This window comes from Leucoraja erinacea, chromosome 32 (genome assembly GCF_028641065.1).
Source record: "Leucoraja erinacea ecotype New England chromosome 32, Leri_hhj_1, whole genome shotgun sequence".
NCBI lineage: Eukaryota > Metazoa > Chordata > Chondrichthyes > Rajiformes > Rajidae > Leucoraja > Leucoraja erinaceus.
The window spans coordinates 1399512-1426727 of record NC_073408.1 but is presented as its reverse complement, the minus strand read 5'-3'; the positions used below and the strand labels follow the sequence as shown (position 1 = coordinate 1426727).

The 27216-nt window shown below is 45.3% G+C and overlaps 1 protein-coding gene across 9 annotated transcripts in view; it reads left to right on the top strand.

Annotated features, from left to right (window-relative positions):
* The window catches only part of phldb1b (pleckstrin homology-like domain, family B, member 1b), a 238366-nt gene that overhangs the window by 189525 nt on the left and 21625 nt on the right, over window positions 1-27216 (top strand). For 7 of the 9 annotated variants that reach the window (XM_055660545.1, XM_055660546.1, XM_055660547.1 and 4 more), the window contains 12 exons: window positions 1268-1603; window positions 4121-4261; window positions 5252-5389; window positions 13261-13389; window positions 13930-14085; window positions 14813-14923; window positions 15784-15873; window positions 17998-18123; window positions 19628-19753; window positions 22732-22887; window positions 25469-25624; window positions 27005-27121. In XM_055660545.1, the coding sequence (XP_055516520.1) occupies window positions 1268-1603; window positions 4121-4261; window positions 5252-5389; window positions 13261-13389; window positions 13930-14085; window positions 14813-14923; window positions 15784-15873; window positions 17998-18123; window positions 19628-19753; window positions 22732-22887; window positions 25469-25624; window positions 27005-27121 (1782 nt within the window). The remainder of the gene's footprint in view (window positions 1-1267; window positions 1604-4120; window positions 4262-5251; window positions 5390-13260; window positions 13390-13929; window positions 14086-14812; window positions 14924-15783; window positions 15874-17997; window positions 18124-19627; window positions 19754-22731; window positions 22888-25468; window positions 25625-27004; window positions 27122-27216) is intronic. The other 2 variants (XM_055660553.1, XM_055660552.1) reach the window with 2 other exon arrangements.

The window sequence follows — 27216 nt, the reverse complement described above, 5'->3', positions numbered from 1 at the left end:
GGTGAATCTGTATCTGTCATGGTCTCACTCTGGCCCCCGCCAACTTGCAGCTCGACCTCCTGCTCACATGCCTGTGTTTTTGAATTCTTGTGCTTCCACTTTGCCAGAATTCTTGTCCTTCACTTTGCCAGTATGTACAATTGCCTGGTTCCCAGCTTCTAACTAACCCTCTCTGTCTATCGATCGCACAGCTTCTTTTAGATGCAGAATGCTTGCGTTAGTTTAGTGTAGAGATACAGCCAGGCCACTGGATTCAATTTCCCATTCACACCAGTTCTTATGTTATCCCACTTTCAACCCATTCCTTACACACTAGGGGGCAATTTTACCCAGCACATTTAACCTACAAACTTGCCAGTCTTTGGGATGTGGGAGGAAACACATGTGGTCACAGGGAGAACGTGCAAACTCCGCGCAGTCAGCACCCGAGGTCGTGGTCACACCCGGGTGTCTGCTGCTGTGAGGCAGCAGCTCTACCCGCTGCTCGCTGTGCTTTGTGGCGTGGACATTTCTTTGTGGTTCGCTGGCCAGTGAAGTTGATGATTCTCCTGTGAGATTCTCCAGCAATATCCTGCAACTGTGTGGTTTTTGTATTGATCAGTGAGTGAGTGTCCCATTCACAATCCGCCAGGCAGTTGCCGAAACACGAGGAAACTGGAAATAAATCCATGACATCTGGGCCTTTCATCCCAAGTGTGACTGTGTAGAGAAGCTCAGTTGTGACACAGAGCGTAGATGTTGTAAGCAACTGACATGTTCCCATGCAAAACATTCCCTCCAGTACAGAAAGTTCTCGTCAGATTATGCCCCGTGATATCGCCGTGTTTTATTTAGTTTCAAGCTAGCAAGTTGTTAGACTATTGAGGAAACTCGCTGGGTGTCCCAGAGCACATGTCTAAGGGCATGGAGCAGCTGTATAAAATAAACACACATGTGTTTAGCACACCAATAAAAAGAGAAAATGCTGGAAAAATCACTCGGACGATTAGGCAGCGACAATGGAAAGATGAGCAATTTGTGTTTCATTCCAGCCCAGGCTGGGATGTGAAATCCTGGATCAGAAATCATAGATCTGAAATCATGAATCTGAAATCATAAATGTGAAATCATGAATCTGAAATCATGAATCTGAAATCATGGATCTGAAATCATGAATCTGAAATCATGGAAATCATGGATCTGGAAATCCTGGATCAGGGTGTTTGTACGAGTTAATTATTTTTGTGTGAATTACATGTTTCAGAAGGGCAATTCTTTATTTCCTCAGGAGCGGCAGAGGCTGGAGACCATCTTGAACCTGTGTGCTGAGTACACCAAGACAGACTCGCCCACCAGCCCTGACATGGGCAAGGTGCACCAGGCTGCCGCCGAGCAGCTGCAGATCGAGGAGCCGAGACTGTACCCCGGCGTGGCCGAGCCTGCTCCCACCACCACCAGCAGAGGCACATCCATGGACAGGTGCACAGGAGGCAAGGTCTTCAGCCAGCCCAGCCCAACACACCCAGCCCAACCCAGCGCTCAGAAACCACGGGAGGGCCTGGAGAGATCTGACGAGGAGAACCTCAAGGAAGAATGTAGCAGCACGGAGAGCACGCATCACGAGGTAGGGCGGTACGGGCCAGCTTCCCACTCCTTAGTGATGGGCCTTTGCCCAAACTTCCTCTCCTTTCCTTACAGTAAACACTCTATAATTACAGAATGTGGATGGCATGGACCTGAGCTACTATCTACCTCATTCAGACCCTTGGAGACCCTCAAACTATCATTAATTGGACTTTACTGGACTTGATCTTTCACTAACCATTTATCATTTATCTGTACACGATGGACGGCCCCATTGTAATCACGTATTGTCTTTCTGCTGACTGGTTCGCATGCAATAAAACCCTTACACGTGACAAGAGACTAAACTACACTAAGGTGGCCATTCACTAGTCAAGTGCATACTAGCCCCATATGAGAACAGTACTTTTGATCCTAAATGTTCTAATCACCCTGGAATCCTGCAATTTACTTCCTTATCCTCTCCCCTGTTAAATGCTACGATTAAGGGCCTGTCCCACTTACGCAACTTTTTTTGGCAACTTGCTGGCACCCGCCGTATTCGCAGCAGGTCGCCGAAAATGTTCAACATGTTGAGAATCTAGCACCAACCACACACACACGTAGGCACCAACCAGAACAAGGTACGACTCTTTGGGTGACTACTCACGACCATACAGGTGACACGTGTCGACATGTCGCGGGGTGAAGCCTGTATGGTCATGGGTAGTCGCCCAAAGAGTCGTACCTTGTTCTGGTCGCATTACACATTACACTTTGACTTCACCATTTGATTCCATTGACATCCACAGAACTGAATCTCACAGTCAGGGGAGCGTGCACTGTTACATTTAACACTACGGTTTAGGGATGGAATTGTAGTCAATCAGTTTTCACAACAATTTTTTCCCTAAATTGGGAATTACAGTTGATGCCAGAGAGAGCACTTCCCAAATCTAGAATTTAATAGGGCATTTAAAAAATGATTCAGATTGTGTTGCCCAGTAGGAATAGCACATATTAAACACAGCATAAACTTCCTCTCCTACTTAGTTCATATCTTAGATAAACATTGTGGATCTAGCATTGGGGAATGCCAGTGAGAGTTACGGATTATTAGCAGGAATGTGTGTATGAATATGGGCTGGGTTGGTGATAGGAGTGAGTGTTGGAATGTGTCTGTGTGTTTGGCCAACCAGACAAACACTGGATTAGTTTGCATTCACCACAGAGTTGTATAACCCGCTGATTTAACCATCCCTGACTTGTCCACTGTCAGCTGCCATTTTAAAGTCTATTATCACCACGGTAACACCTCACAGGAATGGTCAGGAGCATCGGGAGTGGAGCATTAATGGTGTACAGGATGAATTATTGTACGTCGAGGATTTGGCGAGCTGAGAGAGGGGAATAACTAAACAGAGAGTAAGCTGGAGAGACTGGACTTGTTCACACCTTCTGGCAGACGAGCTTCAAAGAATGGCTACATGTCAGGAGAAATTAAGCAGAAACTGTTTCCAGTGGCAGAAAGTTCAGTCAACAGAGGACACGTATTTAAGATAAATGTAAGAGGAAAAAAATTAATCCAGTAGCTAGTTCTGAGCTCGGATGATGGCCTGAAATTCATACAACACAGCAGGCCATTCGGCACATCATGCCTCTGCTAGTATTTGTACCATGTGCTTGAAAGCACGCATTATCAGACTCAGGAACAGCTTCTTCCCCTCTGTTATCAGGCTTCTGAATAGTCCTTCCACAAGCTAGGGTCGTGTCCGATTCACCTCTACCCCATTGTGGACATTGGACGTTGTCACTGGGCCTGGTGCTCTACAATGCTGAGAATTATATTCTGCACTCTGTACCTTCATCATTGCTCTACCTATTGGACTTGAGTTTGACTGAATGATATCTTTGTGTTGTAGATCTGTATGGATAGCAAGCAGAACAAAGCATTTCACTGTTCAATGGCAATAATAAACTTAAATCTAAATACGCCACAGGGAAATATTTACAGGGATTTGGGAGAAGATCAGTGACTCAACCTGAATAAGGGTCTCGACCCAAATCGTTACCTATTCCTTTTTTCCAGATATGTTGCCTGATCCGCTGAGTAACTCCAGCTGATTGTGTCTGTCTTTAGTGCAAAGTGACTGATTGATAGTTGTGACAATATTGGCATAGGCATGATACGCTGATGGAACCTCGTGTGCTGTGTGAGTCCATGTCTTGCAAACCTCTAGATCCTTGACAGATAGCACAATGGGCTAAGAGTTCGGCTGGCGACCGGAAGGTAGCCGGTTCAAATCCCGCTTGGAGTGCATACTGTCGTTGTGTCCTTGGGCAAGACACTTCACCCACCTTTGCCTGTAATGGAATGTAATTACGGCGGCAGGCGCGGGCACACCGCGACGCCCTGTGTCTCCCTTTCAAGGGAGATGCTAAAAATGCATTTCGTTGTCTCTGTACTGTACACTGACAATGACAATAAATTGAATCATTTCATTTCATTTCATTTCATTTCATTTCATTTCATTTCATTTTTCTTCCTCATTCTTTCACGTCTTCCAATGTCACGCAGCACGAGGACTCGGCGGGTGGCCAGCCCGCCCAACAGGTGGCCTACCTGGAGGAGGAGCGGGTCAGGGTTCTGGCCAACGTGGATGAACTGAAGCAAAGGATCAAAGAGCTGGACCAACAACTGGAGGAGTCCAGTCATGAGGTAGGGGTTTGCTCTCCCTCCACGGCTTGTCTCCAATACATTACACCTGCAAAATTGCTACGTCTTTGAAAGACAGGTTCTCACCGGGTTGTGTAGGAAGGAACTGCAGGTGCTGGTTTTAACCGAAGATAGACAAAAAATGCTGGGGGAACTCAGCGGGACAGGCAGCATCTCTGGATAGAAGGAATGGGTGACCACAAGGGTGCCGACCCAAAACGTCACCCATTCCTTCTATCCAGAGATGTTGCCAGTCCCGCTGAGTTCCTCCAGCATTTTGTGTCTATCTTCTTATGGAGTTGCCAGAGTTGGGTTAAATATGGTAAGATTCAGTGTAGAGCCGAATTAACATTAGTAGGTCTCCAGGATATAAATGAGGGAAGGGATTGGTGGGATTTCTCTGAGAGACACCATGGACTTGATGGGCCAAATGGCCTCCTCATTGTCACGTGAAAATATGAGGATTGAATATAACATAGATTAAGATGAGATGACAAAGTAGTGATGACTCTTTAGACTTCTCTGTTCCAGTGAGTCTCGGAGGCTCAGTTGCGGAGTTTGGTCAAAATGAGGAGTGGTAGACATGTCAACATCGTGGGAGGCAACACATTGTGTTGGGGAATAACACGAAGGAGAAGATCAGCCTTGACCTTATTTGACAGTAGAGCAGGTTTGAAGGGTGCGTTCCTGCTCCGAGCTCCTTGTGTTCTTCCAGCAGTGACTGCATTTGACTGGAGCCTGGAATGATGTGTGGTTATGAAAGGCAATTTGCAAATGCGGGATTACAAATGCAAGATGCTTTTCATCTTGAAACTTGTGCATGCTCCACAGATACTTGATTAGTGCGGGTGTCAGGGATTATGGGGAGAAGGCAGGAGAGGGAAAGATTGATCTGCTATGATTGAATGGCGGAGCAGAGGCGATGGGCCGAATGGTCTAATCCTGCTCCTGGAACTGGTGAAGTTGATCATTGCTGCGCTGTTTTTGTCACAGGCGGAGATGGAACGAGCACTGCTTCAGGGAGAGCGCGAGTCTGAGGTCGCTCAGATCCACCAGGAACAGGAGATCATCAATCAGTTGGAGGAGAAACTTTCCGAGCTTGAGAACAACATCCAGAGAGAAAAAGACCAGGTATTGTCAGCCCCAACTCCCTACTCTTCTAATCTTTGAATGTTCCTTTCTTTAAACTGCAGGACGGGTTCTGAGAGTTGAGTCGCTGTGAGCTAGCTGTGTCTCTTTTTCTAGATTGCATGCTCATGTTGAACAGTTCAGAGGACCTTGCTCAGGACTGGGCTGCACGTGTTCTGTCAAGCCACAGCCTGGCTATTCTGCTCAAAGAAGTGACTCCCTCTTTCCTGTGTTTGCTCTCCTTCTAACTCCAGGTGTGTTCATAGGTGTTGTCCATTCTTTCTCATTGGGGGCAGGTAGCTACACTCTCACCAAGAACCAACCACACTAAGCTCCAAACATGTTGCAACCAAATGCAACAAGACTTGAATTGCAGATCAGTTGTTGGCAACAATTCTTTTGTGTAGATTCAAAGGGCCATTGTCTAATTATCTGACTTTAATCGAGAATTTTAATTTATCTTTCTTTTGGGATTTATTAGCCTGCGTGCATAATCTCAGATGTAGCTGCCCATGAAAGCCCCTACAGTATTCACACTGACAAGATAAAGGACTGAAACAAAGACACATTGTGCTGGAGTAACTTAGTGGGTCAGGCAGCATCTCTAGAGAAGCAGCACTCCACCCAGTAACAACCCCCCCCAGTAAAACATCCACATAACTTTGCATCCACCACATTGGACATTGGAGGTAAAGCGCTCCAAAGACTTGTACCCATTGAAGACAAATTCTTCATTAGAACAGGTGTCAAGGGTTATGGGGAGAAGGCATGAAAATGGGAAAATGGGATTGGGAGGCAGAGATCAGCCATGATTGAATGGCAGAGTAGACTCGAATGGCCCAATTCTGCTCCTATAACTTGTGAACTTGTGAAAATGCTACTTAATTTCTATGGGTTTGGGCCAGAATTTTCAAAAGCAAATTGCACCCATAGCCCACAAATGCATGAAGCAAAATGGTGTCCCCTGTTTAGGAGTACAACGGACAGTTCTGGTTTCCATATTACAAGGATATAGAAACATTCCTGACCGACTGCAATAAAGATTTACAAGTGCAATAAATGAGACAATTAAAGAGAACTCAATAGCATTGAATGGACAGATGATAGACATTAGGTGCAGGAGTAGGCCATTCGGCCCTTCGAGCCAGCACCGCCATTCAATGTGATCATGGCTGATCATCCCCAATCAGATGTTTGTGTGTCTCAAGACACAGAGAGTATTTATACCACTGAGATGGCCAGTGTGTTGGACATGGCAGCTGAATTATGGCAGGCTTGTCAACAAACAATGTGTTTACTCACCAAGCACAGTCTGCTCATGTAGATCCGGTTCTGAGCTGTTATGTAGATTAAAGATCTTGCAATAAAAAGTGATGCAAGTTTATAGTTTGCACTCGGCACTGTGCTGGGGGTGAGGCTGGAAGTGTGCACATGTCTGTGTGTTTACCACCATTTTTCTTGCTAGTGCCTTCTGCAGTTGAATAGCGTAGTCCTCACTAAATGTGTTCTGGGCAACTGGTCCCCACAAAGTCATGTCCCTGTGAAAATTGGTTCAACAGTGGAATAATGGTCCAAAAAAAGTCAGAAACAGAACATAAAACCAATCCAAACATTCGACAATCTGCTCACATCAGTCACAGAACCAGAATGAAACTTTGACAAGTCTCAAATGCACAACTACTGGTGTCCAGTTGTTCTAATGTCAATATGGTAAGACATGCTTGAATTAATTGAGAACCCATTGCTTCCTTTAAGAAAAGTAATGTTTGTGTTTGACGTGATGGTTCATGTAGTCTGTAGTGATGGGTGGTGATTTATCATGGGTTGGTCTATCCACCCTCTCCATCTATCTCTCCCTCTCCCTCCCTCTCACCCTCCCTCTCTGCCTTTGTATCTTCTTACATTCAGGATTGTAGATGTCATGAAATCATGTGTTTCTAACGTTCTTTAAAACAAAATTAAGGATTTAAGGGGGGAAGGATTTACTAGGAACCTGAGGGGCAACCGTTTACACGAAGGATGGTAGGTATTTGGAAGAAGCTTCCAGAAGAGATAGTTGAGGCAGGTACTATCACAATGTTTAAAAAAACATTTGGACAGGTACATGGATAGGAGAGGTTTAGAGGGATATGGGCTAAGGTGGCACTAGTCCAGGCTACATCAACGTCACCTGCTAGCTACATCATGAATTATTTTGGTCTTTGTGAGCTTCAGCCTAAGGTGTGGATTCGGAGAACTAATAAACAAGGATTGCAATCCTTATCCTCTCCCACCTGGCCTCAAGCTTCAGTGATCAATGCAGAGAGAGTCCAAGACCAAACTAGCCAGGAGTTAATGCTAATGCTTCCTACACCAGAGATCTGTGACGGATATTACTCTCGCTTAAATACTGTCTCTAATTATCTGTGGACTAACTACTTGTAGCAGTTTGATCTACTGACCACGCTTTCTCTCTGCATGCCTTGCTGCCGCTCGGTGCCCTAGGTTAGAGAATATAACTCTGCTCCCATATCCATCCTCCTGTATGGAAACAGCATCATGTATACAACTGCATGTTCATCCACACATAAACACCTGGGCACACCTGGATGATCATCTTGTGAGGACACCTCATTTATCAGCTTGTAAACGTACAGTTTTTAATAACGTTTATGTATTAGGTTAACGACTCTAATGATGCCTTTCTGCTATTATTCCTAATCTCGTGGCATGGCCAGAGGAAGGTGGAGGAGATTTCATGGTACACCGCTCTCAAGGGGGTAAAAATGCACCCTCTTGTGCCTTGCAAGCGAAATCAATTTGGCAAATTGCTTGTTTTAAATTAATTAACAACAGAAGTGGCCTGAGATTCTTTCCAAAGTGGATGATTAAAAAAAACATTTGTTGACACTCCTTCTCCAAACTGGTAGCATGATGGGGACCAAACCAGTGCCTTTTATTTGGTCACTCAGAGGCAGAGGCAGTCTATTGAGTAGATGAAGGGCAGGTCATACTTTTTCAGGCCAATCTAAAGTTTGTTGTCACTCCTTTGGTACAGATTGAGATTTGAAGGGTCCATGGATGGGACAAAAGCAAGTGCCCGCTCTTCCTAGCAGCACAGACACGCATTGGTGGTGGAGAGAGTGGTGGCAATCCAATCAATATGGGTACAATATGTGAATGTTGGGCTTAGCGATCACTCTTCCTCCTGCATTGACCGCCATGATCACCGTTAGGAATTAACGCCCAGCCAAACACAACTGACTCAACGCCTGTGACATGCCACCATCACACGTGGTGGTAGAGGGCATGCTCTACACACGTTCCATATGACTGTGTACATGTGGGTACATGTATCTCCACAACGTCCAAACATGTCCAAACTGGGATATTTCATGACTTAACCAAAGTTGGAACAGTTGTACAAGGCAATATTTATGAGAGTCTAGTTTACAAATGTTTCAATGGCAGCTGAGAATGAGGACTTGCCAATACTGGTGGGGTTCTGACAACAACATCATCACCATAGATAGACACAAAATGCTGGAGTAACTCAGCGGGACAGAGAAGGAATGGGTGGCCCATTCACGTCACCCATTCCTCCTATCCAGAGATGTTGCCTGTCCCGCTGAGTTACTCTGGCATATTGTGTCTATCTCCTTCAGACTGATCACCATCCCAAGTTCCTTTAGAGGATAGCTTGCAAAGGATGGCCACCACTGAAGTTGAAGTTCCACAATTCTCAGTTATAGATAGATACAAGACCATGGGAAATAGAAGTAGATTGAAGCCATTCGTCCCATCAAGTGGATCCGTGTTTCCCTCTCAACTCCATTCTCCTGCCAGTAACTGTTCATGCCTTTACATCAAGTATATGGATGATGGGAATGGAAAGAGAAGGGTTTGATATTTAGAATTGAGCTGAATATGCAAGGCTTGAAATTGGGCCGTGATCATGCCCATCCTCTACGATCAAAGGCCCCTGTTGACTGTGAGATGTCCACATTGCCTCCATGTGTGAAGTTCTAGCCAGAAGGCAGCCCAACACTGGAAGTGATGTTCCTCTCTGTTGTGATGACCATAATGGCTTGAAGCTGATTCCCATTCTCCAGCTGAGTGAGAACTCTTCAGAATTCAGAATATTACGTAATGTAATGCACAGGTTCTGGATAGTTGAGACATGTCAGTTAGGTTACAGTGTTTGGACTGGGAAGAAATAGGATGGAATTCATCTTTCAGATAGCGATAAAAGCCACAAAGGGCCTCTTTATGCTGTGACTCGGTGACTTTCTAGACAGCCCAACGACACTAAAATCATAAGGTACACAAAAAGGCTGTAGAAACTCAGCGGGTGCAGCAGCATCTATGGAGCGAAGGAAATAGGCAACGTTTCGGGCCGAAACCCTTCTTCAGACTAAAATCATTTTTTAACACTATTTAAATTTATATATATATATATAAAATATAAAAATTAAAACACTAAAATCATTTTTTTCTCAAGCTTCTCTTTCTCAGCTGCCTCTTGCTGGAACAAAGTTCCACAGACCTATAGCTTGATTTCCAGTTAACCCTTTCAGCCACTTTAGTAAAAGATATCTGCAAATGCACCCCCCCCACTAATATATTGCTTACTTGTGGGCTGGAGTTGGGTCGGGAGGGGCTTGGAATGTTCATGGGGGCACCTGTGGCAGTCCACTTCAACTTGAATATATGTTACTCCTGGTTTCTATCCTGCCTAGGCGTGTCTTGTTCACGTCACCAAGAAAATGCATAGAAAGTTTTTAAGATAATGAAATGATAGATATGAAGACGATGCTTCCACTGTGGGGATAATGAATGACAATCAGCTAATCCATCCAGTAATGAATTGTCTAGTAGCAGCAAACGTTGGTTCTCACCTGAGGGGGACAACTTATCGAGTCAACATCACAAGATTAGAAATAGTTCAGCCAGAGCTGAACACACTTCTCGGCATCTGCATACAATGGTGTCTGTCTTGTAATTCTTGTGCATGGTGGTGGAATGATTGGTGGAAACAGGGCTCTTTCCTTGACCCTACATGAGGGGTGGAAGTACCTCACATACATTCATTCATGAAGGGCCTGTCCCACTGCGGGGACCTACCTTGCAAGTTTAGAAGAGTTTGCGCTCGACTCAAACTCGCAGCAAGGTCGACACGTGGTCCTAGGAGCTCTATGTAACTCTCCTTCATGCCCGAGAGAGGATCCCGCAAACTCCAGGCCTCCAGTGAAGGTGGGGAGGCAGGTTCGTTTTTTAGAGTTTATTTTTTATAGCATGGGAAGGGAATGGAGGGTTATGGTGACAAGTAAAAAGAGGGAGATTATGTGTCGGCATGGACTAAAAGATGGCCTTTTCCGTAAGTAATTGTTATATGGTTATAGGTCGGCATATAGTTGGGTCAAAGTAGTATTTTTTAGCATCGAAAATTGTAGTACGAGTAAATAGGTCGGCATGCAAAAATCTTTTGTTACTCGTATAGTCGAAGGAGGCCGGCATGTTACTCGTCCACTATTCGTCGAAGATAGTCCAGATGTGTCCCGTATAGTCTAGTGGGAGCTCAGTCTTCAACACAGTCCAAGGTTCCCGAGGTCGAGTGGTAGCTGGTCTTCAACACAGTCCAAGGAGGACGAAGAAGATCGAAGGAGGTCTTCTACATATTCGTAGGAGGTTCTCTACAGAGGAGGTCGTAGGAGGTCTCCTACTTTGGCAATACAACAAGCCCATGACTAGAACTCTCCTAAACTCTTTTAAACTCGAAAATTAGTTCTCCGCAGTGGGGCAGGCCCATTAGGCTTGTGTGAGAGATGGAGGGCAGGACACAGCCAGGGTTAGATAACGTCACTGGGAGTAGGGAGCACATACACCCGATGAATGGCCAGTTACAATTCTGCAGAATTGTGAGGCTGGCAGTTCCTACCTTGTGATCCAAAGGCTTACAGTACCATGTATTTATACGATGACTGAGGGTCATTAGTTCTGACCCGTTCACTTGATGGCTTCCTAACAGTAGAATCTCCTAGGGTGAGTAAGTTAGGAAGCAGAAAAATTTCCAAGTTAGAGTGGGTTTGAAGGATGGGGTTGGTTGTAGGGTTTGGAGAGCCTAGAGTTGCCCAGAACACCGTGAGTATTGTACTTTATGATGTTTGGAATGAGGAGAGCAAGTTGTTCCAGAAGAGTGCGTGACTCTGGCTTAGCCTCAGCATGAAACAAAGAATGAATTTATTGACTCAGAGAAGAATCTGGGAATGGGACCAAAAGTATGTCCAACCAGACAGCAGAATTAGACAGACTAGATTAGTGTTTCTCTGTTGCATTTTTGCAAAGCTGGGAAACTTTGATAAGCAGGAATGGCAAATATTAGAATATTCTCTTTGGAAAATATAAAATAAAAATGAACCAAACCTTCCAACTAAATACCCTTGAAGTGAAAGGAGAGATGCATGAGGCATGAAATCCCAATGGGATACACGTTTGAAACACTCCAGTGTTGACAATATAACAGGTGGTTTAATATTGCTAATTCATGTATTTGAATGAAATCCTTTCTATCTCATTCAGAAATTTTATTCAAATATACCGAATAAAGACGGCTGGTCTAGATAGTCCTTCATTATCACGATAGTTCCCAGTTTACAATGTTTAAGGGTCAAAGGTCTAGATAGTTAAAGGTCTAGATAGTCCTTCATTATCACGATAGTTCCCAGTTTACGCAATGTTTAAGGGCCTGCTCCACTTACGCGATATTTTTGGCGACTGCCGTCATATTTTCGAAAATTTTCATCATGTTGAAAATCTTGCAGTGACCATAAAAAGGTACGACTCTCTGGGCGACTACTCACGGCTATGTCATGGGGTGACATGTCGTGGGGTGAAGCCTGTATGGTTGTGAGTAGTCGCCCAAAGAGGCGTACCTTTTTCTGGTCACCGCTGGATTTTCAACATGTTGAAAATTTTCGGCGACCTGCTGCTCCTATGACGAGTCGCCGAAAAAAATCACGTAAGTGGGACAGGCCGTTAAAGTACACGGACTGGTTATGTCACCACCACTTGTCACAGATATCGCCACAGTACATTTGTTCAAGGGACAATAGGATAAGTCACCAAGTTTATGAAAATTGAAGTTGGGTACATTTTTGGGTGATTGGATAACTATTTGAAAGGCAATATTTGAAGTGCAATGGGAAAGCAGATTGGGAGGAAAACTCGTGTTTAAGAAGGAACTGCAGATGCTGGAAAAATCGAAGGTAGACAAAATCTATGGAGCGAAGGAAATAGGCAACGTTTTGGGCCGAAACCCTGAAGGAAATAGGCAACGTTTCGGGCCGAAACCCTGAAGGAAATAGGCAACGTTTCGGGCCAAAACCCTGAAGGAAATAGGCAACGTTTCGGGCTGAAACCCTGAAGGAAATAGGCAACGTTTCATGCCAAAACCCTGAAGGAAATAGGCAACATTTCGGGCCGAAACCCTGAAGGAAATAGGCAACGTTTCGGGCCGAAACCCTTATGGGTTTCGGCCCGAAACGTTGCCTATTTCCTTTGCTCCATAGATGCTGCTGCACCCGCTGAGTTTCTCCAGCACTTTTGTCTACCTTGGGAGTAGAACTAAATAGGTAGATGCTGCAAAGCACAGACGTAAGCACGAGGGGCTGAATGGGGCCTCATCCTCTCCCATAATACGCTAGCTGCCAAAACCAAAGAAAAGTCTTTCGAACGCAAAGAGCTCAACAAACAGCAGCCTGGCTTCTATTCCCAATTTGCAACCACATGGGCCATTCCCACCTTCGACAGCTAATCTCACATTTCTAGCTCTTGCATGGCGTGGATTTGAGAAGTGTGTTTTGTCTCTTTTTTTTTGTTTTTGTTTTCAAATTCAGGAAAGGGTAAAGCTTGATGCAGAGAAACAAGAAGTAGAGAGACTGCAGTCGCATTGCCATGAGCTGGAGCGTCAGCTCGATAACTGCCCTGAGTCAATGAGGGAACAGTTACAGCAACACCTGAAAAGGGTCAGTTTTTTCTTACCTTGTTGGCTTCCTCTCCCTGTGGATCGTGTGACCTCTCTCACCCTGCATACTGACTGATTCCAGGGACTATTGTCACTGTGCAAACAGGCAAGTCCTGGAATCAGAACTGTGTCGTAAGGTACTTGCGATATTCCCTACAAAATATAAAACTCTGGAAGCATGGGATGCATGAGTAGCTATGTCTTGTACAGTGGTTTCATTTTGTACGTCAAGTTTGGTTCTGTTGCACTTAACTTCATGTAATTAGATGCTTTAAACTTCTGCTTTTTAAACACGATTAACTTTGTCATTAACCATGTCTAGCAAGCACTGGTATGTGGTTTGGAGATCTTTGTTGAAGCATTAGATGCCTCGAGCTATATATCCTGATAGATGTTGAGGGTGTGAGATTTCAGTCTAGATTGCACCCTATGCCGTGTTGGACAAGTCACATCGGTGTACATTGGGGGGGCTTCCTCCAGCTTGAAGCGTAGGAGATGGGCTCTCTGAAAGTAGTGATGGAACTCTCATGCCCTGCCTTAGGAAGCCGAGGCTCTCGAGTCTGAAGCCAAGCTGTTTGAGGACCTGGAGTTCCAGCAGTTGGAGAAGGAGAGTCGCCTTGAGGAGGAGCGGGAGACGGTGAGCCAGCAGCTCCAGCACGACAAGGCTGAGTACCAGCGCAGCGCCATGCGGAGAAAGGTACAGCCCCGCCCTTCAACCACGCTCGCCCCCTCTCCTACACTGCACCATCTACACCAGCAGCCTGGCATCACCTGCACGTGTCTCTACAATACAATACAATATACAATACAATATTTATTCATTGTCATTTGAACCTCAAATGAGGCTCAAACAAAACTCTGTTTCTACAGTCATACAAAAAGAAACAATTTCTACAAGATACACAAACAATTCAATTCACACAAAACATCCATCACTGCAAATCTCCTCCTCACTGTGATGGAAGGCAAAGTCTTTTCTCTCCCCTGTGTTCCATTTTTCTCCCGATGTTAAAGCCACAGGCGGGCGATGGTGAGTCCCACGACCGTTAAGGCCTCGCGGGGCGATGTATGGCCCCGTACATCGAACATTATAAATGTTCTTTAAATCCCATTAAATCTCTAAACATTATACATACAGTTACTTGGTGGACTTCACCTGCACGTGTCTCTATACATTATACACACAGTTACTGCTGGACTTCAGGCATGACATGGTGGACATCTGCAGAGCAGGATTGCACAAACAGTGCGATTAGTGTTGATGGAAATGTATTGTTCGTAACAAAGGGAAAACTCCGATACAAAACTCCGCTGGGGTTTTGCTCCCATTCAACTGATATGGGGACATAGGACCTCTCTGTTCAGCGTTTCCTTGGTGATACTGTCTGGATTTTGTCTTCAAACTTGTCACCTTTACTGTGCAGGACAAGGTTTCTGCTCTGGAGAACCAAGCCAATCAGATCCGCTACCAGGCCATTCAGGAATACGAGAGGGTAAACCGGGAGAAAAACGCAATGGTCCAGATGTTGCAGAAGGTAACGAACTCTGCCAGCCTGAACCCAAAACATCACCCATCCCTTCTCTCCTCATCTTGGCATGTTTTGATACTGAGTGAAATAAGTGGCAAGGCTGTAGCTTCAGAGCAGGTGGAGTGGGACCCATTAGATCACTGTACCAATGGCTATCAGAGGCATAAAGGGCCAAATGGCCTCTTTCAGTTTTCCATCTTGCTGAGATGACACCAGTCTCTTGGGATGAGGCCAGGGTCAACAAGGGTCAGACAGGTCAACATGGGTCAGAGGTCAACAAGGGTCAGACAGGTCAACATGGGTCAGAGGTCAATGAGGGTCAACAAGGGTCAAGGGTCAGACAGCATCTATGTGGAGAGGAGCTGAGGGCTGAGGCTGGATGGACCAGGAGATCTTTGCCCGTGCTTCATTGCTCCATATGGACCTCAGATTTGGACAGCCATTGGCTGGGGAGGAGGGGCAGCCCAGATAATAGGAACCTGAGGGGTATTTTTTCACACAAGCGGTGGTGGGTGTCTGGAACAAGCTGCCGGAGGAGGTAGTTGAGGCTGGGTTGAGGACTGTTGCAATGTTTAAGAAACATTTAGACAGGTGCATGGATAGGACAAGTTTGGAGGGGCATGGGCAAAATGCAGGCAGGTGGGACTAGTGGAGATGGGACATGTTGGTCGGTGTGGGAAAGTTGGGCCGCAGAACCTGTGGCCACAATGTATGAGCAACCTGCCCCCACACTGGTGCGGTTCAGCAATGTCTTACTCACTGCTCATACTGTAAAGTTCATCCTTAAATCACCCGCGTACTGGGCCTTGGAGTGCAACGAACTATGATTTAACTTCAATCATTTTACTAATATCTCTCTTTTTCAGGAAAAAGACAAACTGGCCAATCTGGAGAAACAATACTTCATGGTGACCGGTGGCAAAACCTTCTCCAAAAGTTCCTCAGCATTGAAAGAGGTGAAATGATCTTTGTTACTGTGGTTACGTTTCATGGATACAAGATATTTGTAGCACTTACAAAGACCAATGTCAAGTAAAAGCCTTTCGAGTGCTTTCACTCTCCGTGACATTAGGGCAACTGTACTGACCTGAAGTGACGTTGTCTATAATGGGCCAAACACTGGGCCTTTGTCATGGTGACCTTTGTCAGTGTCAGGGGTGTCAGGGGTTACAGGGAGGAGGCAGGAGAATGGGTTAGGAGGGAGAGATCAAGCAGCCTTGAATGAATGGCAGAGTAGACTTGATAGACCGAATGGCCTAATTCTGCTATGATCTTCATAGACTTTCTAAAATGTAACTTCCCCTGATCAATCTCCATCACGACACCTTGTATGATGAGTAAACACTTGGTCTTCAAGACCCATCTACGTGCCATCATGAGTCCAAATCATTGTTGAGGTTGTGTGATATGGACAACATAATCTTGGATCCTCAGCATTCAGACACACACTGGCCACATCAGATTTGTTTCTCAGCTACTTCCATCTTTATATTTGCCCCTGGCTGAAGTGCCAGATGTTCAAATATTTCGTTTTCTTGATTGTCTTTGAAATACCTCTTTCCCAGTGATACTGATCTTGTAATCATCTACATGAAGGCTTTTGTAAAATTATTCTTCACTTTTCCCGACGCTGGTAAATGTTATAATTTGGCTGCAAAACTTGGATTTAGCAGAATAAGCAAAGGCACTAAGTTCTTTGCTGCATGACGAAATTAAACATGTTTCTATGAAGTTCCATCTATATATTTGCGATTAGTGCATCAATTGTCTATGTGTGCGATTAGTTTATATACACCGAGATGCTGAGGAACAAATCTTTAAAAAAATCTTTGTAAAAAATTATCGCGAATCACACAATTGTAACTAATTGGGCAGTTTCAAACATCTCGGGTATGATGGGCTGAATGGCTGTGTTTACAAATCTGTATGGAATACATTTGTTTCTGGGTAGCAGCACTAAACGTGACAAAATGTCGTGCTCCACTACATTGAAATGAATCAATCAATGCCAGTGTTTCTGCCAGACTCTTCCCTTCATTTCACCCGCTCACCTTAACCCTCCATTCCTGACTCCTGTGTGCGATAATCCCGCTTCTTAATTAATTCCTGTTACTTGGTTCAACTTTTCCATGAGATAGCATGTTCCATCTTCTTACTGATCTTCGAGTGATGAAGAAATAAATTCTGGTTAGTCAGGTCACCTCCACCTTATTCTTCAGTTCGACAGTTTAGACTAGTTGTGACCAAAATCGTTGAAGCAGAGGTGTTGCAAAATCACGAATGCTGCTGAGATTCTGTGTGAAGTGACCAAGTGGCTCAGTCCATCCACCCTCCTCCTGCTGAACTACTGAACCAAGTGGACCAGCAGGTCTTGCGTTGAAATCCTTGGTCCTGTGCACATTCTACTTGTTCAATTCACCACCAGGAATGGGAGAGAAACATTTCTCCAGCCATCTCCCTCCATCCCTTCTCTCTTTCATCTCCCCTCTCATTGCCACTTTCATTTCTTTTTGTATATCTTGACTTGACTTGACCTATCCCTTTCCTTTTTGTATATCCCTTTTTTACTCTTCCTCCTCCATCCCCATATCCTTTCCATCTTCATCTCCAAAGTCTTCCTCCTCAGGTTCCTTCTCCTTTTCTTCTCTCCTTTCCCTTCTTCCTTTCCCTCTGACTCTCTTCTCCGTTCCCGTCTCCTCCACTCCCTGCCCCGTTCCCACCATTGGCAGCCACGACCCTTCATCCACCCCCTCTCCGCCCTTTCCCCCAAATGAACATCACCATGTAGTTAGACTTGGACACTGAGATCCTTCAGGTTTGGCAAGACCACTGACCTTCTGCTGTAGAAGGAGCTACAGATAGCGGCCAACACTTACAGATGCTAAACAAGACAAACTAATGCTGGTAGATGCAACAGTGGGCCTTTAGTCATGGGTACTGCATTGAAGAAGTAAGAACATTCTAGAAACTCAGACGAGAGCTAATGAGATGTTTGAAGTCCTGAAGAAGAATATTCTGCACAACGCTTGTTATGTCTTGTCATTCATTGCTACACGCTTCAATCTTTGCCCTTTGAACAGGATGTCCTACGTATCACAGAGTCTAGCGACATGTTAGAGGAGACTAAATTCCAGCATTGCTTGCCAGGAAAAGCTGCTGCTCTGTCCCCCTCTCCTTCCACCCCATCGTACCCCCGGGTACAGGAGGTAACAGCACTAACACTTACTGCATGCTACAGATTTGCTTTAAGAAGTTTGCTGTGGTATTCACTCTGTGAAAGGCTTGTGCATTATACAGTGTGTTTGTACATTGGCCGTTGATTTCAAGGGCTTGGAATCTCAATCATAGCTGCTTTGGTTTCTAACTCCAGGGCTGCCAACTCTCACCCAATGTCGGCAACCCTGTCACTCTGACTTGCTCTATTCCTGTCCACTGATGACGCTTCGAGTGCGGCATGTCCTCCACCTGCCTCCTGACGGCACAGTGTGTTCTCCATCGTCACTCTACACTACCACGTCAATGTGGACGGCACAGTGGCGCAGCGGTAGAGTTGCTGCCTTACAGCGCCAGAGTCCCAGGTCCGATCCTCACCACGGGTGCTGTCAGTATGGAGTTTGTACATTCTCCCCGTGACCTGCGGGGATTTTCTCCGAGATCTTCGGTTTCCTCCCACACTCCAAAAACCCAACAAGTTTGTAGGTTAATTGGCTTGGTAAAATTGTAAAATTGTCCTTAGTGTGTGTAGCGTAGTTTTAGTGTGCGGGGATCGCTGGTCGGTGGGGGGAAGGGCTGGCTTCCACGCTGTATCTCAAAACTAAACTAAACTAAATCACTCACATGGAAAGTACCACGTGGATCAAATGAAGATTGCACATCAGACACCATGAGATACACACACTGGTTACATGCAGTGTCAAACTATCTCTGCATTGATTCACCCCTAGAGCCCAGTCATCAGTTGCAGTACTCAATAGGAGTGGTTGCAACACCTGGCATGGTTGCTTTAGTAGCTCCCATCCCAGCCAGAAGGACAAGGGCATCAGGGAGAGAGAAACATTATCATCTCTGAAGATAAATGCAGTTCCTTCATTATCAGAATGAAGCTGGAAAAAGTGAAGAGAGATTTTAAGATTAAGTTGATTTTAAGCTTTTAAGAAAAGAAATGAATGCATTTAAAAATGTATTTTATTGTGTTCAAATCCTGAGGCTGTGCCCTCTGGTCCTAGACTCTCCCACTAGTGGAAACATCCTCTCCACAGCCACTCTATCCAAACCTTTCGCTATTCGGTACGTTTCAACGAGGTCCCCCTGAGATGAGATCAGAGTGTTGCAAAGCAGGAGGTGGGGGACTCCGAAGATCAGAATGGGGAATTTCTTTTAATGATTTTCCTCTAATAACAGGCCATATTAATCTGCTTTACCTTAACAAGAAGATAAGACACAAAAAGCTGGAGTAACTCAGCGGGCCAGGCACCATTTCTGGAGAGAAGGAATGGGTGACGTTTCGGGTCGAGACCCTTCTTCAGACTCTGCCTTCAAACTCCATCAATGACATTTTAACTTTGCTTGTGAATCATCTTGGCTAAAATGATTGAGGTTTCTTTCCCTAATATTGTGTTATGCGCTTGAAGAAGCAACCCTTGCTACACGCCGTGGCCCTAACTTTTTTTTTGTCTCTATCTCTTTGCTTTAACATTGCTCTTATTTTAGGAGTACATGAAGCTGGCTGACGTGTTTAAGTTCTACAGTGACATATATGGGACAGACAGTGACGCTACATTCTCTGCTCCTCCACTGCATTCTCTGCCGCTTACTGTACCTCCATCAGCCCACGAGGTACTTGCTTGCCAGCACGCTTTGCTTTTGTTGTCCTCATACTAATCAGCTGCCTCTCTGCATGACTTGAGGAGGGACCTGGACACAGAGGATGTTTCCACTAGTGGGAGAGTCTAGGACCAGAGGGCACAGTCTCAGAATTAAAGGACGTTCTTTTAGGAAGAAGATGAGGAGGAATTTCTTTAGTCAGAGGGTGGTGAATCTGTGGAATTCTTTGCCAAGTCAATGGATATTTTTAATGCAGGGATAAATATTCTTGATTAGTACGGGTGTCAGAGGTTATGGGGAGAAAGCAGGAGAATGGGGTTAGGATGGAGAGATAGATCAGCCATGGTTAAATGGCAGAGTAGGCTTGATGGGCCGAGTGGCCTATTTCTACTCCTATCTCTTATGACATGACCTAGCAAATGTCCAAAGATTGAGCACTGACCATTTTGTAATAATCTTTGCTGCTGACCAAGGTGGAACGGTGCTGTCAATGGTGGAGCTGTTGCCTGACAGCTTCAGCAACATAAGTTCAGTCTTGACTTCTGGTGCAATTTGGATGGAGTCTCCATGGAGACTCGTGGAGCCTCTCGTGACTGTTTTAGTTCCTTTAAGTGCTCGGCTGTGCTCCTACATCCCAAAGGCGTGAGTGTTGGTGAGTTCATTGGCCACTTTAAATCGGGAGCAGCGTACATGGCAGTGGTAGAGTCTTGGACACGCGAGGAAAGGATTAAATGAGATTCCTGTAGGATCGATGAAAACTTGTCCTGATGGTCAGCATGTGCCGGAGTGCCACCGTTTGACTACTGTTGTTAGAATGCACAAGCTCGGCACTTGTAGGTTCTAGGAGAGATGTTGTTAAGTTGGAAAAGGTGCAGAGAAGATTGCCAAGAATGTTGCCAGGACTCGAGGGTCTGAGCGATAGGGACGAGGTTCAGCTTTACTTGGAGGGCAGGGGAATGAGGGATGTATCAAATCATGAGAGGAGTAGATGGGGTAGATGTACAGAGTCTCGTGGCCAGAGTAGGGGAATCAGGAACCAGGGGGCATCGGTTTAAGGTGAAGGGTGAAAGATTTTATAGGAATCGAATGGGTAACATCTTCAAACATAGGGTAGTGGGTATTTGGAACAAGCTGCCAGAGGAGGTAGGTGAGGCAGGGAATACAACACAACGTTTAAGAAGCAATTGGTCAGGTATGTGGAGAGTACATGTTTAGAGGGATATGGGCCAAATGCAGGTAAGTGGGACTAGTGTAGATGGGGCATGTTGGTCAGTGTGTGGTCAAGAACTTCCACCCTCTATGACTATGAATTCCAACTTGGGTTTCATTGTTTGGCTGCACCTAGAGCTGGCCTTGAGGGTGGTGTGGAGGAGAGGGGGTCAAGTCACACATGCAGTCCTTGACCAAGAAGAAGTGAATGGTCATATTGAGAGACAAACATTCTTGTTGTTTTGCACTGGCAATCTTCGGATTGAAGAACAAAAAAAATAAGGACATCTGGGGAGACTGACTATATGAGGTGCCACTGTCTCTCAACACACCAAGTACAACTCAACAGCTGGCTCTGTGTACTAACCACGTACAGAGAAGCACATTTTTATTCTGTGTTGACAGATCAAGGTTCCGTTCCAAAAGGAAGGGGTCATGTAAATAATTGTTGAGTTATTTTGGACATTTTACACTGTTTACCGTGTGCAGACAGGACAAAAAGCACTAACATAGATGTAATATTAGTTTGAGAGATCTTTTAGTAGCTAACACATGTCTGTGTGGCTTAGCATGCAATGTTGATTATACTATCACCGTTTAGGAAGGTCAGTGAAGTGATATACTGTCAATAATCCCTGTTGAGTCATGAATTCAGAACGATCTTTGTAAAGTCTTTGAGGTAATTAATAAATGTCGTTAGCTAACTAAATGTTGGATATTTACAGAGGAGACTCAGTCTCAAAATCAGCAGATATTATTGATTAACAACCGGCAGACAGACTTCCATAAAGAGGTTTCATTTATATTTAAAGATATTTCAGCATGTTGTCATGGGCAGTTAGTATCACTGAGTAGAATTGTCAAACAATGGGCCACAACCTGATTGTGTGTAGAATCTCCAGCACAGAAACACTTAGTCATTGCTTAGAAACATAGAAAATAGGTGGAGGAGTAGACCATTCGGCCCTTCGAGCCAGCACCACCATTCAATATTATCATGGCTGATCATCCAAAATCTGTACCCCGTTCCTGATTTCTCCCCATATCCCTTGCTTCCGTTAGCCCTTAGAGCAATATCTAATTCTCTCTTGAAAACATCCAGTGAATTGGCCTCCACTGCCTTCTGTGGCAGAGAATTCCACACAGATTCACAACTCTCTGGGTGAAAAGGTTTTTCCTCATCTCAGTCCTAAATGGCTCAGTTCTCAGTCTTAAACTGTGACCCCTGGTTCTGAACTTCCCCAACATCGGGAATATAGTTCCTGCATCTAACCTGTCCAACCCCTTAAGAATTTTATATGTTTCTGTAAGATATCCTCTCATCCTTCTAAATTCCAGTGAATTTCTGATGCAACCCTATCTAAATGCTGAATGAGGATATGGAATAGTGAGGTTTCATGAAAGATCAGAGAGCCGGGGTCTATACTAACTGCGGGTGCTGTCTGTACGGAGTTTGCACGTTCTCCCTGTGACCGCATGGTGTAGGTTTGTAGGTTAATTGGCTTCTGGAAATTGTCCCGAGTGTGTAGGAGAGAACTAGTGTGCGGGGTGATCGCTGGTCAGTGCAGACACGATGGGCTGAAGGGCCTCTTTCCATGCTGTATCTCTAAACTAAACTAAACCTTTATAAAACAGAACTTAATTTATATTTTCTGCTTCTTTTAACTTAGCATGGAAATTTCTTATCCTTTTAAATGTTTGATGAAACTGGCATTTTTATCCAACTAACAAGGTATGTCTTATTGCCCAATGGTTTCTGTTTGCTTTGCTGCTCTTCTCAGGAGTACGTTACTCTGGGCCAGCTCAAGGAGTTGTACAGTAGATCAACGGCCAGCTCATCTCCAGTCCCGTTCCACACTAACTCAGCCTCCGCCTCTCTGCTTCTGCCCGCTGAAAGCTCCTTGCTGGCTTCTACCTCTGCACTGTTTGCAGCTGAGGTTCGTATGAGGACAGCTCTGACTTACACTACATTTGCCCAGTTTGAGCATGAGTTTTGAGCAAAGTGACATGCCCACCAGGTCTTCCCCCAGCGCACGTTAGAGAGTTACAGTGAAGGGCCTGTCCCACTTACGCAACTTTTTCGGCAACTGCTTGGCACCCATCATAGGTTGTTACTGAATCTTTATCGAAAATGTTCTTCAACATGTTGAAAATCCAGCAGCGACCAGAACAAGGTACGACTCTTTGGGTGACTACTCACGACCATACAGGCTTCACGTCACCCGCGACATGTAGCCAGGGTGTCACCTGTATGGCCATGAGTCGTCTTCTCAGTCGCCCAAAGAGTCGTAGTGTCTTTCTGGTCGTCACTGGATTATTTTCGCCGACCTGCAACGACATATGACGGGTGCCAGCAGTCGCCGAAAAAGTTGCGTAAGTGGGACAGGCCCTTGAGTCTTTGCAAGTGCACGCGAACCTTCATCGCCTCTTCCTCATCTTTCACTATAAACTCGCCCAAATACTTATTCAGCTTAATAATCTGGCACCCGATCTATTGCGAACAAGTTTCCAACACTCTGAATTGGTAAGTTTCTTCAGAATTTCTGATTGGATTTATTGGTGACTATCTGTCACATGGTTGAGTTTCGATCTCAATCTTTCCCCACCCTGTAAGCTCTCCCGCTTGTAGATGCCTTCAGCTATTGTGCCTCTTTATACCATTCCCCTCTGTTTTGCCATCTAGAAATGTCTGCATTTTAGTTTTTCCTCCATTAATTCCTTCGTTCACCCTGTTTTCAGTTTCCTTTCTAATATATTCTTATCAATAATTGTGGTCATTTACTGTATTTCTCATTTTGCCTCGATGAAGAACCTGGGGAATTTCATCGGATGAAGGTTGTTTATGAAATCATATCTCTATCATGGCAGCACGGTGGCGCAGCGGGTAGAGCTGCTGCCTCACAGTGCCTGAGACCCGGGTTCAATCCTGACCATGGGTGCTGTCTGTGTGGAGTTTGCACGTTCTCCCTGTGACCGCGTGGGCTTTCTCCTAAATGATACCAAGATACAATTTATTTGTTGTCATTTGAACCTCATTGAGGTTTAAACAAAATTTGGTTTCTGCAGTCATACACACAAGCAAATAAAACCAAGACACAACACAACCAAGACGCAAAAGAACTTATGCGAGTGAAACATAAACCAAAGGAATAGTTAGATCTCAAGCCGGGTGTTGAGCAGCCAGGTTGTTGTCTCTGCTGCCAGGCCCTGACACAGCTCCATGTGGTGGGTGGTAGAGCGGGCACCCAGAGATGACATGGTTGGCTGTGTGTTGTTCTGCTCCACATTCACAGGCTGGGCTCTGGCGGAGGGAGCCCCCATCTCCACACGCTGGCGTTGAAACGCCCAACTCCAGTACCAAGTCTGTTGAGCTTCACCCATCCACGCTCCTCTGGGGAGCTCAGAGCCTGGACAGCCATCTATCTGGTGAAGAGATGTAGCTGTATAATGGAGATGAGGTTGCCTTCCACTCCTGTGACCACACGGTGGCTATCCAGTGTGATTTTGTTTCAGTTGGCTGGATGGATGCTAGGAGTTGTTTTCCAAAGTCAATGTATTTATTTAAGGCAGAGATAGACAGAATCTTGATTAGTACGGGGGTTAGGAGTTATGGGGAGAAGGCAGGAGAATGGGGTTGAGAGGGAAAGATAGATGAGCCATGATTCAATGGCGAAGTAGACTTGATGGGCCGATTGGCCTAATTCTGCTCTTATTACTTATGACCTTATGCATGAATAGTCCTGGGTTGGAGTTCGTGGTTGTCTCGGTAAGAGGGCAGTGTAACTGGGGATTGGGCAGTTGTCGGGAACATGTATAGACACAATGTGCTGGAGTAACTCAGCAGGTTCGGCAGCATCTCTGGAGAGAAAGGATGGGTGACGTTTCAGGTTGGGACCCTTCTTCAGACAGAACATGTTGATTGGAGCTCATGGAGGAAAGAGATCAGGTGATAAACATTCAGGCTTTGATCTGTTTGTGGAAAATAAATTCTAGATTGTTGTCGATTCTAGATCTAGACTGAAATAGATAGGTCTCTTAAAGATAGCGGAGTCAGGGAATATGGGGAGAAGGCAGGAGCGGGGTACTGATTGGGGATGATCAGCCATGATCACATTGAATGGCGGTGCTGGCTCGAAGGGCCCAATGGCCTACTCCTGCACCTATTGTCTATTGTTTATTGTCTATTCACTTTCCAAGTACTTGCTGAAATCTTTATCTTTCACAGTATAAACTTTATTGTTTATTACAATGATCACAAAACTGTCTAGATCTCTAGAAAACTTCAATGTGTGTTCAATTTGTTATTTTCGTTTAATTTAGCATACATTTCTCTCATTAATTTATTTTGTATTTGATTTCCTGTCCTCTCTCCACCTGTTGTACCTCTACCCATCCGTTTTGCCGACCCATTTCTCCTCTCCTGTCTTCCTTCCTACCCTCTCTCTCTCTCTCTCTACGTTCTCTCTCCCTCTTGCCTTTCCTCTCTCTCCTTCTCTCCCTGCCCTTGACCGTTGACAGCAGCCTACCAGCAAGCTGCTGCCCTCTACGTTGGAGCTAGAGAGATGGTACCAAGAAGTAATGGCTAACTTTGATGCCTCATCTTCTCCACCTCCAATTTCCTCTTCTCCGCCTCCTCTTCCAGCTAAAACTCACTCCACGCGAAGATCTCTTCAGGTAAATACAATCTCAGCCACAAGCTCAGACCAGAGAAACAAATGGTGCTTTCCTTGAGAAAGTTGAGAGGGTATTTGATAAAGGTTAACAACACCATGTTACAAATGGTAAATGTGTTCCCATCAAGGAGAAGGTGGGAATGAAGGGTAAAAGTAATGTTGAGAATAGTGTGATCTGGACTTAATGGCCTGTGGGCTGGTACAAACCTCTATGCATGGGGGAAAGTGATAAATAACAGAATAGGCATGAGGGAATGTAATTGACAGTCCTTCAGTAAAAGTGCAGGAAGTTGGATTGAATGGATGCCAATGTAACGGCCGGCATGTTTAGAGATACAGCATGTAAACGGGTCCATCAGATCAGCCCGCAGACTCCATGCCAACCACGACCACCCTGTACACTAGTTCTATCCTACACACTAGGGACAATTTACAGAAGCCATTTAACCTATAAAGCTGCTCATCTTTAGTGTGTGGGAGGCTGCTGGAGCAATAGACAATAGGTGCAGGAGTAGGCCATTCGGCCCTTCCAGCCAGCACCATCACTCACTGTGATCATGGCTGATCATCCCCATTCAGTACCCCGTTCCTGCCGTCTCCCCATATCCCCTGATATCGCTATCTTTAAGAGCCCAATCTAACTCTCTCAAGAAAGTATCCAGAGAACTGGCCTCCAACACCCTCTGAGGCATAGAATTCCACAGACTCATAGCTCTCTGTGAGAAAAAGTGTTTCCTCATCTCTCTTCTGAGGCATAGAATTCCACAGACTCATAGCTCTCTGTGAGAAAAAGTGTTTCCTCGTCTCCTTTCTAAAGAAATCCCACACGATTACAGGGAGAATGTACAAACTCTTTATAGATAGGACCCATAGGCAGGATCAAACCCGGGTATCTGGCGCTGTAAGGCAGCAACTCTACCGCTGTGCCACCCTAAACCTGATGGGACAAATGGCCTCCTCCTGTCCTGGTATGATTTCCAGGGGAAAGTTCAGTTTCAGGTGGGACGTGCCGTCAGCCTTTGTGTCAGGTAGATGACTGGCACAGTCTGACAAGTGAAGAGTGTCACCTCGATGGGTGAAGCATTAGAGTCTGTAAAACTGCACTGTGACTAGAGCCACTATTCATGGAGATAAGGTAAGGACATTGGGTAGAGTCACCAAGTGTCAGGTCTCCTGTAAACTGGCTAGTTGGTCGTTCTCGCCTCTGGGGATCAGATGGTCTTTGTCTTGGATCTCACCCTTGAGGCCAGGTAGATTCCCTTGTCCTGCTGCTCTCCTCGCCAATATTCCTGCCTCAACTACAGTTGAACTGTTGGCCACTTCCTACACAACAAAGCCTGAAGGTCCGCCAGCTTGATTTACTCTTCCCTTTGTGCCTCAGGTCTACCGATCCAAGCTGGAGAGTGATGTAAGCGGCACCCTACCCCGGGCAAAGACGGGCTCTGCTCCCTCCTCACCCTTCACCCCCACCACACAGGGGCGACATTTTACAGCAAAGGTAGGGAGAATCAGCAGCCTATCCACAGACTGGTCACAGCCCTTGCTCAGAGAGACGTCTGCTTGTGTCACAGTAGGTTACAAAGACCTACTCAC